A 15,842-nucleotide genomic window follows, 5' to 3' on the forward strand; every position below is an offset into this window, starting at 1 on the left:
AGTAGCCGGTCATGGCGGCGGTGTGTGTTTGTCCATGAGGTGAGGGACATAATTCTTGCCGTCTGTGACAGAGCGAACCGAGCGCGGCGCTGCCATGGCTGGAGTGTTTGACATTGATTTGGACCAGCCGGAGCAAAATCTCTCTGATGACGAGACTGACGAGGTATTTAAAGAAAGCGTTTGCGCGAAACCGTTCGACTTGTCACAGCATAAACTGTCTGCACAGTAGGTGTTGAGCTAGCTGTTAGCCGCTTAGCCTGCTTGCCCGCCTGTCTGCTTTCCAGCCACAGCGGGCCTACACCGGCAGCCCCTGCTCCAGGGCCTCCTCACGGGAGCCGTTAGCACAAGCTAACATGCTCGCCACTTTTAAACTGCACTCCTTTAAGAACTGCCAAATTAGTTTACTTTTATTCAACCAGATATCCGCAGCTATTGGAACTGCAACGCTGTCACGTTTAAATGCCATAGCTGTCATGTAGGAATTGTGCAAGCACAGCCTTACTTGGCCAGTTGTTAGTTGTGATAAATGTGTCTCAGTGTGCAACAGTTTATTTTGGCAGTACTGTGACAGAGTGGCTCTGTGTGTGGTGTTCAAACTAGTAGTGCACAAGTCTTAAAAAAACAACAACAACAAATTTGCATACGAGTGTTTGTGTGGCGTATACTATATTCTAGACCTCATACTGTATTGTTATCATTTCTAGTTGTAACGTGATGGAAATGTTTTTTGTGTTTTAAAAAACATCACATTTTGTATTGTTTTTTTCTTCTCCACTGATGTTTAGATTTGGAATATTGCTACTCATCTATTCGTACGTGTGATGTTCAGAAAACAGTGTTGCTGCTCAATAGCTCATTTTTATCATGTGAAGAGCAACACTTCTGCAAACGAACGTGTTAAGCTTCTAACCCCAGCCTCGCCATAGTGAAACCCATACCGTGTTGCGTTTATTAGGTTCATATGTTTTTCTTTCCAGTGCATGAAAAGTTGTGAGGAAATGGAGAAAAACGGTCTGACAGTCATGCTGTGGAAAAAATACATTTTGTCTGCCTTGCTCCTTTGTTTATGTTTGACAACAGCTTCTGCACTTACTTGCAGGCACAAATCAATGACATCATGGACCAGTGCAGCGGATTTGAATTGTGAGTATTTAATGTCACCAGAGATTATGACTGCAACATGTTTTTATCGATTAAATGTTTCTTTCTAGCAACATGGAAGGTTGTGAGAAGATCGAGATATCAGAGGACAATGTCAATCAGGGGACTGAGAATATTAGGCCAGAGTGTTTTGAATTGTTAAGAGTTCTGGGTAAAGGCGGTTATGGAAAGGTATGTTTTTCAGAGGCACAAATACTTATTTTTTTTCCAAGCTTATAATCCTTTTTTGCAGGTTTTTCAAGTTCGAAAAGTCGTCGGCGCTGCTTCAGGCAAAATATTTGCCATGAAAGTCTTAAAAAAGGTATGCTTGAGTCTCTTAATTTAGATACAACTGCCATAATTATTATATGCTTGCTTGCAGTGTTGTTTAAGACAAAAACGACGACGATAACGAAAATATTTAATCGAACAATTTTTTTTCACGACGCAGAAGTCGCGATGACAAGCTAAAAACGTGGCTTTGGAGACTAGAACATAACAAGACAAAAGCCAGTTTTCGTCTGGCGATAACGATTTGGACGATAATACTTATTAGTCTTAGTCATATCTTAGTCATCTCAATGTGTTTGTCTTCGTCTAGTTTTTGTTGACAAAAACTCAAGTCCAATTCCATGTAGTTTAGGGATGCAACGATACTGTTAAGTCACGGTTCGGTACGATTTTCGATACGAGGGACACGATATTCGATTCAATACATTTAATGCTCTGAAATAGAAAATACACGTTTTTTTTATTTTTTATTTTTTTATTTTGCTAACACGCAAAAATAACAATGCCATCATATAAACATGCATTATAGTGCATAATATTTATGTGCTTACCTCTTACTGATCTAAAGAAATTTTGTATAAAAGTGCTGAGAACAATCTTTACTGTTTGTAAAGTGAGGCGGGACACACTGTTGATTGCTATTACTCTCTTAGCAGGTATGTTTACCACATAAGAAAAACATCCTATTTGTGGTCTGAGTCCATCTGTGTTACGTACTGAATTAACAATATTTACAGCATTATCTATAGTCACTGGTATGGATTGATTTTGCCTGCTTAACTTCCATTCAGTCATGGAGGTTTTTAATTCATCGATGTAGTTAGTATATGGACTACGCGTCCCATGATCACTCTCGGCTCACGCAGCCAATGGCATGGGATCTAACGTAGCACATCTAGGTTGCTATTTGATGATATCTAGTGTGTGCGCGCAAGTGTTGTCGGGCATTAAAAAAAGTTAACAAATGCCACAGAAGTCACGTCTGCTCATAACTGCACAACACCAGCATTTGACAATCAACTTTCATAGACAGGACAAGTTTAATTTGCCACTCATTGTTCATCATCTAACCGTGAGTTAGCCCTCTGTGACCCACGGTCTTTAGCTGTCTTTAGACAAAGCGAGATTAATCACAGCACCCAAGTCGGCAACAATATGGTGGCGGACTTTGTTTTACATATCCGTAAAGGCAGTTATTGTTCAATATGTACGAGTGGGGAAGTATAACAGCACACACAAAATGCTGCTAAACATCGGATCTGTGCGATACTGAAGCTGACAAGCCATATGTAAGTTTCGGTCTTTCTTCACGAGCAATGATCCTCGTGCATCACACCTCCCACCATTCATGTAGTTAGGGGGTGGAATGGAGGAGAGGTGCTGCTAGCGGCAGAGTTTGTTAATCAAGGCAAAGCTCCGCCGGACATTTTAACGAGCGAGACGACAAAAATAAATTCGGAAAATATATTTTGGGAGCTTTTCATACGGATTGAATGTTTTTGCGTATTGAATCGAAGAGGGCGTATCGAACGGTTTAATATAAAACCGAGTATTTTTGCATCCTTAGTGTAGTTCTAGTCTACCTTTACTAAAATAATTTTCCTCTGTAAAAAAAATTACTCCAAAAATAAAGTTTTCCAACTATTTCGAATGAACATTGACAGACGAGCACATATTGTAGCTTCTGCGAGGACAACGCCAACTTGGTGATAATACACACTCAGCAGGAAAACAGTACAGTATGTTCAAATAATTATACCCACCTGGACGCCACGAACTGTATGCAAAAAAAAAAAGTTATCCGAGAGTATAAGAGGACGCTCGCCATTAGCATTTGTCTAATGCTAACACGAATGCTATGCTAACTCTAGAGGTTACATTTAGTGTGTGATGATCACTCAGTACAGAACTTTAAAGGCTAAAGCAACATTGTATATTCTCTCTGGCCAAGATAAGAAAACAAATCTTACCGTGTGTGCAAGCTGGAGTGACTAGAGAGGACACTGGTGAGTCGGGGTGGGGTGTGGGGCACAGATCGTCACAAGTGACACAACCAGACACTGCTACGGTGCAGGCTAACTACACATAAAATGTCACACATTCTAAACATGACAGAAATGATTCCTCATTTTCATTTCGTTCTTGTCTCGTCAGACGAAAACTTGCATCTGTCTCATTACGTTTTAGTCTCCCGAAACACATTTTAGCTTGTTATCATCTCGTCATTGTCATGAAAAAAGTGTTCGTTGACAAAATATTTTCGTCATCGTCATTGTTGACAAAAGCAACACCGGTATGTGGAGTACGTCATCTTAAGAGTGTTTGCGTCGTGTCGCTCATGTGAGATGTGCTGCGCCTCCCTCTCTTCTTACTGGTGTGTAGGTAGCATCTAAAATTAGGTTGCGCTCCATCTTGCTTGTTTGGAAACACGGTAAAATTTGTTTTCTTTTCTTTGCAAGAGAGCATATGCAATGCTGCTTTAGTATTTAAAGGTCTTGCTGCATTATCATCAGACGGTGAATGTACATAACTCCTAGCGTTGGTGTAGCATTCGCTTCAGAATGGTGAGCGTCCTCTTAAAATACTAGCAAGTCTAAAGCATAGCAACTTCGCTTAATGGCTCTAATAGCCCACTTCAGCTGTTTTGTTTGATAAAGTTGCAATTACTGGGAAATACTGATTGCTTGCAACTTCTGGCAAGACTAAGAATAGCCCCCCCCAAAAAATTTGACATCCCCGTGTTAAATACTCAGACATATTTTGCATACAGTTCGTGGCTTCCGGGTGGGTTTAATTGAAAATTGTGTACTGCTTTTCCTGCTGAGCGTGTACTGTATTATCATCACCAACTTGGCGTTCTCCTTGCAGACGCTACAATATGTGCTCATCTGTCTATGTTCATTCAAATTGTTGGAAACCTTTAGTTTTGGACAAAAACTTTTGAATTTTACAGATGAAAACATCATGAGTAACTGTGGACTAAAACTATAAGAAATTTGTATAAGATTACATCGTCTAAAACTAGACGAAGTCGAACACATTTTGAAATGAATAAAATATGACTGAGACTGTTAAGTATTTTCGTCCAAATGACTAAGACTAAATTATAAAAGGGCTGCCAGAAACAACACTGCTTGCTTGTTTGGGATAGTTACGATTGAGTTTCTTTCTCTAGATGTAACCGAACACAATCTTTTTCAAGGTGCTGGTTGGCTTCCAGTTAATTTAGACTTTGCATTCATTTCTGCTTTTGGAAATAGAAACAATCTGTTCCAGGTTCAATCGTAAAACTTATATTAACTAAATAAGGAATGTTTCAAGTCACATTTGAATAAGTTTTACTTCTATAAAAAATGGGGCTGTCTAACATTGCATAATATTCGCATACAGAGCTGGAATTCGTTGTCAGACAAAAACAAATGAAGTACAATTTGACTTTGTTTTTGTCTTTTTGCCTCCATTACTTGTCACACAAGTGTAAAAAGACGTTGAGCACTATAAAATAAGAAATAAAACACACTTTAAAATAACTTAAGTTTGATGAACAAGTGACAGTGTATATGGTGATGCTGTTGTATTACTGCATGACAGTTTAGGCTGTAAAATTTAGATTTACAATATATTCCTTTTACATTTCCTTACCACATTCCTAGGATGAAGCAATACGTGCACAGTTGAACTGAGGTCTAAAGCATTTTCTCATGTTTTGTTTGATATCATTGTTGAGGGAAGTCTCAAATAGGGTGCTGTTTGACTTTTACCTGTTTGTGCAAAAAAAAAAACACACAAAAAAAAAACTAATGTGAAATTCCAAATATTACAATATCGCGAGTGTTAACTTTTGAGGTTCACTTTTGTGTCCTTGAGGCCAGTTGTTGTGGTGGTAAAACTTTGGGGCAAGTTTGGAAATCTGCCATGTGTGCTGCTGTGCTGCAGCCTTGGCACTGTAAACACGCTTTCGTCAGGAGGGATTCTGCGTGATGCTCAAGTGGTTTCCCCTTCAATGGCCCCAACACCCCCAGTGACTTGTAGAAGACCTTATTTGTAATGTTGCAAAGCATTCTTGTGCAGCATAGTCTTAGGAGCTGTGTGCGATAAAAGCTTGGCCTGCATTTTTGAAGCCTCTCTGTTTGGAATGTGGTCAGAACTTGGCTCAGATTTTTGTGAGTGACACTTAAATTTAGTAAAGATGAAGAATGGGAGTCCTTTTACTCCAGACTGCACTATTATGGAAGAAGGTTGATATAAATAAAAATCTGTGCAGCAATACGGGCAGAAACAATCTTACATAATTATAATAGTACAGAAAGATAATACTGTAAAAAAAGAAAAAAATGGTTCAAGCTGGTTAGCTCACCAAGCACGGTTTATCAAAAGGTTTTTAAGTCAACTGTTTTGGCCGTGTTGCTTCAGTGGCAAAAGAGGCTGAAAACCAAACATGCACTTTTAGACAAAATATTTTGGTGACCACATTTTTAGTTCATCCCTAATTTTAATAATACAATAATTAAAGCCACTGTAAATAGTGTTTTTTCTAATGAACATTTGTGCCACCAAACTTATCATAATATCAGTGTGATGGGAAAAAAATTGGGTTTCAGTCCTTCAATGAACATACTCAACTAATGTTAAATTCTTGTGTAATGTTTAACACAGGGAATTTTTACACTGTCCTGCAATAAGATGCCATCCATGTAGATCAACGTTTCAAATACAGTAAAGAGATGGATCAATTGAATCTTTGCTGGCCCTCCAATTTGTTCAGTGAATTTTCTCCAAAGGAAATGATGGAATTAGATATATTCAGTCGTAGGCTTCACTTTGGCTATCATAGAACTTTAATAACTTCACAAATAGTGTTTTGAGCCACAATTTAATATCTGTAATCATATAGCATAAGCTGCTTTCTAATAATCCGATGATTCAGTGCCTCCCATTGTGTGTTGACACATCAGGTGTGCAGTAGCAGTCATTTTATTGCTCCAAAAATGTGAGTATTTACAAAAAAATATTAATAATAATAATAATGTTCTTCGACTACCAATATTTCCGTATATTTACGTTTTGTCTTTTGTGACATTTTTCTTGAATGGTAAGAGGATTTTTCTCGTGTGAATATATGTGACTTTGCCCAGTAAAGGTTGTGCAATACTGATTTTAGGCTTATATGATTTTTTTTAACCGGTGTGTAAAATGGTTGAAAAAACAAAACAAGGATAAACATTTGTTCTGCCACCAACATTAGCAATCATTAACAAACATCATTATCTATATGGAGGTAGATCAATGACTTAGCTCGGCAAACACCTCTCACTCTTCTGGTCCAGTGAACAAACGGTTTTATTAGGTTGTAGAATATAGTTTAATGTTTTTTGTTTTTGTTGTTGGATGTGTGACAGGCAATGATTGTACGCAACGCCAAAGACACAGCCCACACCAAGGCAGAAAGGAACATCCTGGAGGAGGTGAAGCATCCTTTCATCGTCGATCTCATCTATGCCTTTCAGACAGGCGGGAAGCTGTACCTCATCCTGGAGTACCTGAGCGGTCAGTGCGAGGTTATACACACCTTTCACACACACAAACCCACAAACTATAGTGACATTGCATACAACAGCTAGCCGTACTCGTGTCTATTCAACATCTACAGTTCCACCTACACTCAACATTTATTTTTGAGATGCCGTTTCACTGCTTTGTTTGGAGGTATGCCTACTTCACCTTTTCGCATGCATCACTTATGTGTTATATATTACACGTGATGTCTTTCAAAACAAACACCATGTCTCTCACATTTCAGTTGCATATCGGCGATGTGCTCGTGACCAATCAAGGATGCACATTGTGTTTTCGTGCCATGTCAGCTAGGATAGGCTGTAGCTACCCTCTGACCCAAATGAGGGCAATGATGAGAAATTGTTCTTGTTTGGGGAAATTTAGATTTAAAGTTTCAAATATAGATTGTGTTTACATAAAAAGTGTCTATTGGGGTGTAAAAACAATAAGATGTTCTTGTCTACAGAAGGGTAAAACACTAGCTGATGAGGCATGTGTTTACTCATGCTGCAATGTTTTTACTTGCAGGAGGAGAACTGTTCATGCAGCTGGAGAGGGAAGGCATTTTCATGGAAGACACAGCCTGGTGAGAAGGGAAAAAGAATCTTTGATGTTAGGCTGTTCTTTAATGTGAAACTTGACAATCAGGAAATTGTCTTGTCCTGTAGTTTCTACCTAGCAGAGATCTCCATGGCTCTGGGCCACCTTCACCAGAAGGGCATCATCTACAGAGACCTAAAGCCTGAGAACATCATGCTAAACAATCAAGGTTTGTGTGAACTTTGAGGGCACTTTCACATTAGACCAAGAGGAACACGGTCCAGTTGGACAGCTAGCTCGCAACAACACTTGCAAATGACTTGTGAAAAGGTTCAGTATTCACACTGCGCCAACCGAACTTTACGAGGAGCATCACGTGAACGAAAGCGCTCGAAGATATTGGTTAGATGAGAAGACATGACTGATTTTAAGTTTCATGCTGTCAACAAATCTAAAAATAAGTTAGGAATAAGAGGTTGGAAAAAGTAATTTGTACATACGGTATAACATGAGTGGTCAGTGTCTTCAAGAAGCCAAGATGGTTAGAGGATCACCAATTCCCCCAGTATTGCGCAGAAAGATACAACAATATCCTAACAATATTAGAAATGTGTTTCCCCATGAGAAATTGCATAGAGTTCGAAGTTATCATCACTTACAGTGCATAACATCATCCAAAGATTCAGAGAATCTTGGACAAGCTCTCTGTGTAGGGATGTAGGCCATAAAATCATATTTGATGCCTGTGATCTCCAGACCCTTAAACAGGAATGCTACTGCACTTAGTTCAAAAGCCCGCATCTGTGATGGTATAGAGTTGCATGAGTGTGTGTGTGGCATGGGCAGCTTTCACATCTGATGAGGCATCTTCAATGCAGAAATGAATATATAGTTTCGACAGCAACATATGCTCCCATCCAGACGTCGTCTCTTTCAGAGAAGACCTTGCATTTTTCAACATGATGATGCTGGACCATATGCAGTAATAATAACAAAATCATTGTTACTCAAAAAAATGTTCCAGGTATTAAAATGGCCAGCCTGCAGTCCAAATCTTTTACCTGTAGAGCAGTGTTTTTCAACCTTTTTTGAGTCACGACACGTTTTTATATTAGGGGAAAAAAACTCGCGGCACACCACAAACCAAATTTTTTTTCTGTAAAGACTGCAAGGTGGGCTTATAGCTAGAAATCTGAGCAGTTCTTGAACGCGACACGAGAAATACCTCGCTCATCTGCACACGACCGCAACGTTCTAATTACTCCTTCCTTTCTACTGCAACTATGCCCGACGATGTAAAAAAAAAAAAAAAATAATAAAAATGCGATATTGGATAATTTGTCGTGGCACACCTCACGATCTCTCATGGGCACACCAGTTGAAAAACACTGTCTTAGCTCAATAAGGTTTGGGATTCACTTTACTGTATTATACAATAATACAAGTTTTACAACATGAAGCCTAAAATCATATGAAATGAAATCGAACCATCTACACTTGTATGTCCCCTCCAGGTCATGTTAATAGCTCAATAAGGTTTGGGATACACTTTACTGTATTATACAATAATACAGGTTTTACAACATACAACCTAAAACAATATGATATGAAATCGAACCATCTACACTTGTATGCCCCCTGCAGGTCATGTCAAGTTAACAGATTTTGGACTGTGCAAAGAGTCGATTCATGACGGTACAGTCACCCACACTTTCTGTGGTACCATTGAATACATGTAAGTAAGTTGTCCCTTCTCAACACCGAATTTGCCGGAATTACTTCTGCATTTTTTTTTAGATATGCCATGACTTCTCATTGATACAGGGCACCAGAGATCTTAATGCGAAGTGGACATAACAGAGCTGTAGACTGGTGGAGTCTGGGTGCTCTGATGTATGACATGCTTACTGGGGCGGTTAGTGTGGCACAAAGAATCGTTTCTCTCCTATCTTTCAAAATCCTTGTGGAATCTTAGTCGTGCAGTGTCTGAGCGATTGTTTTTCTATCTTCTATTTATAGCCGCCGTTCACTGGCGAAAACCGAAAAAAGACCATTGATAAAATCTTGAAGTGCAAGCTCAGCCTCCCACCCTACCTCACACAGGAAGCAAGAGACCTCCTGAAACGGGTAGCGATTTTCAACCTAATTTATTCTTTGATGTTACATATGATGTTAGATATGCTTTTCTGATTAATTTAAATGTGCATGCAGTTGCTGAAGAGAAATGCCTCATCGCGGTTGGGGGCGGGTGCAGGGGATGCCACAGAGGTGCAGGTGAGCAACACTTCCAGTTAGAAGACCTTGCCATAAACCTCACTAGAGGAGGACATGGTCTCCTTCACATGATAATTGTTATCAAAAGGGCAGTCATTTCCTTTTTAACATTAGTGGTTAGCGTCTTTTTGCACATAATGTTGAATATAAGATACATGTTGTACATCTGTATGCCTGTCTACTTTCATCCTCTTCTTGTGGGAATGTTCACTTACAGTTTCCCCCACTTCATTGAGTTCTCTCTGAAATCAATTCCAACTCTGTTACACCCCTGCCGTACTCACAAGCCAGTGTAAAAAGAGCCAAAGATAGTGTTTTGTTGATTTAACTAGCTATTAGAGTTAATGTTCTTACACTTGCATGAGCTTTAACAATGGTGAGGTTGTTTCAAGAATTTTCAACCTCATTGGGTTTTACCATACAGTATTTCTATTAATACACAGAAGCAATATAACCCATTCTTTTGCCTCATTGTCATCCCACAGGCACATCCCTTCTTCCGACACATTAACTGGGAGGATTTGCTGGCTCGTAAAGTGGAGCCTCCCTTCAAACCTTTCCTGGTAAGCAAAGGACCACAATGTGTTTCAAACCTATCGGTTTGTATTAATTTTGGTTTAAGATTTAGGTCATTGTGCACCATTCATGACCTTAAAATTCCGCAATTTCGTCAGAGCTGTGAATACAAAACAATGAAATAGATAAATTGTCAATCCTGTCTCATGAGTTAGCTTTGTTTTGCAATACAAAACTGTCTTTTGCTCTCTTTGTTTTGCAATACAAAACAAAGAGAGCAAAGACAGCTCGTTGATTAGAAAAAGCACCAGATTTGGTGCTTAGTCAAGTCATGACTATTTCTACTATTATTTTATATGATCCAATCAATTCTCTCCGACTTTGTAGCAATCAGCTGAAGATGTGAGTCAGTTTGACTCTAAATTCACTAGTCAGACGCCAGTAGACAGCCCTGATGACTCGACACTTAGTGAGAGTGCCAATCAAGCTTTCCTGGTAAGTTCTGCTCATTTCACTCATTGAGTGTTGAATAGGAATCATTCAGTGTGTTCCCTCTGGTGTCTTCTATACTATCCCACAGGGGTTTACGTATGTGGCTCCTTCAGTCCTGGAAAATATCAAAGAGAAGTTCTCCTTTGAGCCAAAAATCCGTTCACCTCGACGATTCATCGGCAGCCCGAGAACGCCTCTCAGGTAAACCAACCATTTGTAGATGCTTGTCATTGTGTGGTATTGATGCTGAGTGTTGGGAAAGGTAATTTTCTACATGAATTGTGCAAATTGCAGTTCACAAACTTTAAAATACTGGTTCATAATTCTTTTTGTTCTTTTAACTAAAGTTCATGGTTCAAAAAGTACTTTTGTAGTTCTTTCTTCCCCCCCAATAATTGCTGCATGCTATTGTTGACAGAGTTGATATAGAACCAATGACAGCAATTTTTTTAATCCACTTTAACACCGAAACTGTGTCAGATTCATATTTAATTTCAAATCCGTGTCGGCATTGACCTCTTCGTAAAGCTTACTTAAATGTTTGTACTGCACAGTTCTTTTATCAGATTTTTCACCCCATCACTAATGGCAACTCGTTACAAACGGCCACGAATGCAGCGATTCCAAGGTAAACACCAAAAACTTTTCATAAAGAAAGAAATATGTACTTATGTTTAGCCATTGACGCACACGAAGGAAGGTTCTCCTCACACACATCCGACCATGTGGGTGTGCTCAACTCGACTGCACACCGAGCGCTCACTATTGCCGCCTTCCCCGTGCCGTTAAGCATTTATTTACACCAAATTCATGTTGCACATGACATAAATGTTTATAATGTAACTTGTTTATTTAGCACCTTTGGATAATACTGAGAGTCCGACTGAATGTAAAAGAATAAAAGCAAAAGCTGCTGTATTTGCTAAAACAATACAGCCGTGACAGGCAGCTTGGTTTGCCAGGTTGGATAGTTTCCACTATTAAGGCTTATTTTTATTGTGTTTTTAGCCCAAGTCTTTATCTGTAGTTTTGTTGGAACTGCTCTGATTCTGAACTCATTGACGAGGTTATGAATGCGTTAGCCCAAAATATGAACGCGTTCATGCACTGTCAATGCTAAGCAACATTAGCAGATAAAAAAAATGACAATGATCCATTATAAGTGTACCCAAGTGACTGGATGTAGAATTATCGCTATGCTATCACAATAATGTAATAATGTAACAGCTGATGCACAAATTCCCCATGAGGACTGAACTGCATTATCGTTTAAGCTTCTCTATTTGCCTGTTGTTTTCTTGTGACTTAAAGTGCATATGACAGCAAAAAGCATGTTTATTTCATATTTCAGACGGTATTTTATGCTCATGAATGAAATGGACCGCTTGGATGTGTGTGGAAGCGATCGATATATTTATTCAATTTTTTGAATCCCTCGCCATGAAAATGAGCGACTTTGATTTTGGATTGAAGAGGTTTGCGAATGTGACGTCAGCAGGATAATCATCTTTCGTATACAGCTAATACTACAGTATGCAGAATAACAGTGGATTCATCTGATTTTGCGGATTATTTCATTTATTTTTCGCATCACGTCAGCCAATTGTGCCAGGGAGAGGCGTGTGAGCCTTTTTGGGTTTCAAAAAGTTCCCGTTAATGGATAATGGCCAAAACAAGTCGACAACTGTGGCACCATTGTGCGGTGAGTAAGCTACGTGTTTTATATTGTGTCAAATACTAGGATCATGGCACACATTTTAATAAGGAGGTGGCTTGCATTTCATTGGTGAAAATACCTCCTGTCCACCAAGAGGGCCACACTGCAGACGACTGGCACCTTGTCGCACACCATGGTCGCCGGCCGATAAAGCCGTGCCCGCCGAGAATGCGCTTACCTCGGCTTGGCGACGAGCAGACCGCCGCTTTGACCTCGGCCGGTTTGGCTGCCTGATCCAGCCCGCTCGGTCTTCTTCGTGCGCCCGCCGAGAATGTGCTTTCCTCGGCTTGGCTACGCGCAGCTCCCTGCTTCGACATCGGCAGTTTGTCCACCGAGAATGCCAGCGGGCCATTGTTTTCGCTCTTTCCTCAGTCTCCGAAGCGGGGGCAGGGAAATGACAAAAGCCTGACAAACTCCGGTGGCATAAAATACCGTTAGTGAGGTTTTAAGAAGTTGGCAGTTTTGACCATTATGCAGTAATTTTGCCCTGTCGTACTGAATAAATTAATTTGTAATATTTCATATTCCATTTAGCACAAAACTGTTATTTGTAATGACCATACCATTTATTAAACATACTTAGATAATATCCTGTAAAAATATTGGAGTAGAGAGACTGAAACAATGACATTTTGCGGCTCGCTTCGTCGCATTTTCCTCGTTCTAATTCCCCCTCAATGGGCTGAATTCTAAATCAGATGAAACAATGACCCTGTCGATGTCATCCGCCTGTTGGGGACGTTGGAGCCCTGTAATGGTAGGCGTGGCTAAACGGCAGATTAAAGGACTAATTTCTCGTCATCTGCGCTTTGCCAAATTGTTGTATACAGTCGAAACGTCTCAAAATGTGATTCTAATTCACATAATAATGCTATTTAAGATTTTTTTCATGCTGTCACATGCACTTTAAAGTTGTTTGATTTTGTGGGTATTCACAACACATTATTTATCCAATGTTTTTTTTTTTGCCGTTTTTACTCCAAAATGGATTACAAAAATCCTCTGAATTCTACACACTAATGACTAAGGTTATTTGGTGTCATGTACTGAATTGAGTAGATAAAAAGAAATGACATGTACACGTCAGTATGGGGTGTTTTTTGAGGCAAAACACATTATTAAAAAAATGTGGAAAAAGTAAGCCTGAATACTTTCGTAATGCAATGTAAGCATCATGTAAAACTAATCTGTCATTAAGATTTTTGAGTAACTTTATTACCGTATTTTCACGACTATAAGGTGCAGCGTATTAAAAAGCAGTCTTAATTGCGGGTGCCAATTCCTGTATTTGACACATACATAAGGCGCTCTGTATTATTTGGCGCAACAATCGGTAGCATACACGCTAAAGCATGATACACTAGCATGAAACATGCGCTAGTACGCACACACACTTGCATGCATGGTAGCGTCAGTTCATTCAAAACTAGGTTTGAATGTGCTTTATTGTACTCTTTGATCAATCATCGATAAATCCATCAAAGTCCTCACCTTCTGTACAGTGGTATGAAAACGTATATTAACCTTTTGGAATTTCTCACATTTCTGCATAAAATCACCATCAAATGTGATCTGATCTTTGTCAAAATCACACAGATGTAAAAACAGTGCTTTAACTAAAACCAACCAGACATTTATAGGTTTTCATATTTTAATGACGGTAGCATGCAAACAATGAGAGAAGGGGGAAAAATTAGTGAACCCTCTGCCTAAGGAGATTAAAGAGCAATTGAAAGCAATTTTTACCAAACAATTTAAGTCAGGTGTGTGCCCAATCACCGATGAGCGGTTTAAAGCTGCCCTGCCCATTATAAAACACACACCTGGTAAAAATTGTCTTGATTAGAAGCAGTGTCTGATGTGCATCATGGCTCGGTCAAAAGAGCTGTCTGAAGACCTGTGATCAAGGATTGTTGATTTGTATCTCTAAAAGTTTGGATGTTCTATCGACAGTCAGAGAAGTTGTCTACAATTGGAGAGAGTTTGGCACTGTTACTTCTCTCCCAAGGAGTGGCCGTCCACCGAAGATGGCGCCGAGAGTTCAGCACCGAATAGAGAGAAGCAGAAGAAGAGAAGTAAAAAAAGAACCCTAGAGTGTCTGCTAAAGACATACAGAAATGACTGGCACAGTCCAATATATCTGTGCACACATCAACTATATGTAAAACTATGGCCAAGAATGGTGTTCATGGGAGGACTCCACGGAGGAAGCCACTGCTGTCTAAAAAAACATTGTTGCTCGTTTAATGTTCACAAAAAGGCACATGGACACGCCGCAGACGTTTTGGCAAAATATTTTGTGGACTGATGAAACCAAAGTTGAATTGTTTGCGAGTAAGACACAACGTCATGTGCGGAATAAAAATGGAACAGCTCACCAACATCAACACCTCTTCTCCACCGTGAAGCATGGTGGAGGGAGCATCATGATTTGGGTCTGTATGGGTAGCTCAGGGCCTGGACAACTTGCAATCATAATGGAGGAATGAATTCAAAAGTTTATCAGGGTGTTTTGCTGGAAAACCAGAGGCCGTCTGTCAGACAGTTGAAGCTAAAAAGAGGATGGATGCTTCTACAAGACAATGATGTAAAACACAAGTAAATCAACTTCAGAATGGTTTCAGAAGAACAAAATACACGTTCCAGAGTGGCCAAGTCAAAGTCCAGACATGAACCCCATTGAGAAGCTGTGGCATGGCCTAAAGACAGCGATTCACGCCAGACATCCCAGGAATCAGAAGTTTTTTAGAGAAGAATGGGCCGAGATGTTGGGGTGGTTTTAGTTAAAGCAGAGTTTTTTCATCTGTGTGATTTTGACAAAGATCAGATCACATTGGTGGTGATTTCACGCAGAAATGTGAGAAATTCCAAAAGGTTCAGATATATTTTTACACCACTGTATTTGACATGAAGAGTTCGGCCAAGTGGGCAAGTTCACCATCAAACATGCCAGGTTCCCTCAACAGAAGCGTTATCTCAAGCAGCCGCAGTCTATCCACAAAATGTGGCATAACTCGCCACCTGCAAGTCTTGGTAAAGCTGTTTTCGCCGTCGGACATCTATCCATGACTGTAGAGATGTTTCTCCCAGCTGTTCTGTGATCATCAATCCATTGCTTGAATTGGTCTTCCAACTCAGGCCACCTTGCCTTATTTCGGCGCAAACTCAGCTGTCTTCTTTACTTGCCGAAGCTTATTTTCCAGCTTCCCTCCACTTGCAAACCATGGATTCGTATATCTTAATTTGTCCCGCAGCTGCTCGATTCCCTTCTATCTCTGCGTGGTTGATAGCTTCCAGTTTAAACTGCTTCGTAAGA

The 15,842-nt window shown here is 39.8% G+C and overlaps 1 protein-coding gene across 1 annotated transcript in view; it reads left to right on the forward strand.

Moving 5' to 3' along the window:
- rps6kb1b (ribosomal protein S6 kinase b, polypeptide 1b) overlaps positions 1-15,842 on the forward strand; it is an 18,073-nt gene continuing 2,231 nt past the window's right edge. The window contains exons 1-14 of the mRNA XM_057839433.1: positions 1-163; positions 1,100-1,143; positions 1,212-1,332; positions 1,394-1,462; positions 6,831-6,978; positions 7,516-7,573; positions 7,656-7,756; positions 9,172-9,262; positions 9,352-9,442; positions 9,547-9,654; positions 9,739-9,801; positions 10,287-10,364; positions 10,705-10,812; positions 10,898-11,010. Coding sequence (XP_057695416.1) covers positions 95-163; positions 1,100-1,143; positions 1,212-1,332; positions 1,394-1,462; positions 6,831-6,978; positions 7,516-7,573; positions 7,656-7,756; positions 9,172-9,262; positions 9,352-9,442; positions 9,547-9,654; positions 9,739-9,801; positions 10,287-10,364; positions 10,705-10,812; positions 10,898-11,010 — 1,262 coding nt within the window. The 5' untranslated portion in view covers positions 1-94. The remainder of the gene's footprint in view (positions 164-1,099; positions 1,144-1,211; positions 1,333-1,393; positions 1,463-6,830; positions 6,979-7,515; positions 7,574-7,655; positions 7,757-9,171; positions 9,263-9,351; positions 9,443-9,546; positions 9,655-9,738; positions 9,802-10,286; positions 10,365-10,704; positions 10,813-10,897; positions 11,011-15,842) is intronic.

Source organism: Corythoichthys intestinalis, chromosome 6, assembly GCF_030265065.1.
Source record: "Corythoichthys intestinalis isolate RoL2023-P3 chromosome 6, ASM3026506v1, whole genome shotgun sequence".
In the NCBI taxonomy this organism is placed as follows: Eukaryota; Metazoa; Chordata; class Actinopteri; order Syngnathiformes; family Syngnathidae; genus Corythoichthys; species Corythoichthys intestinalis.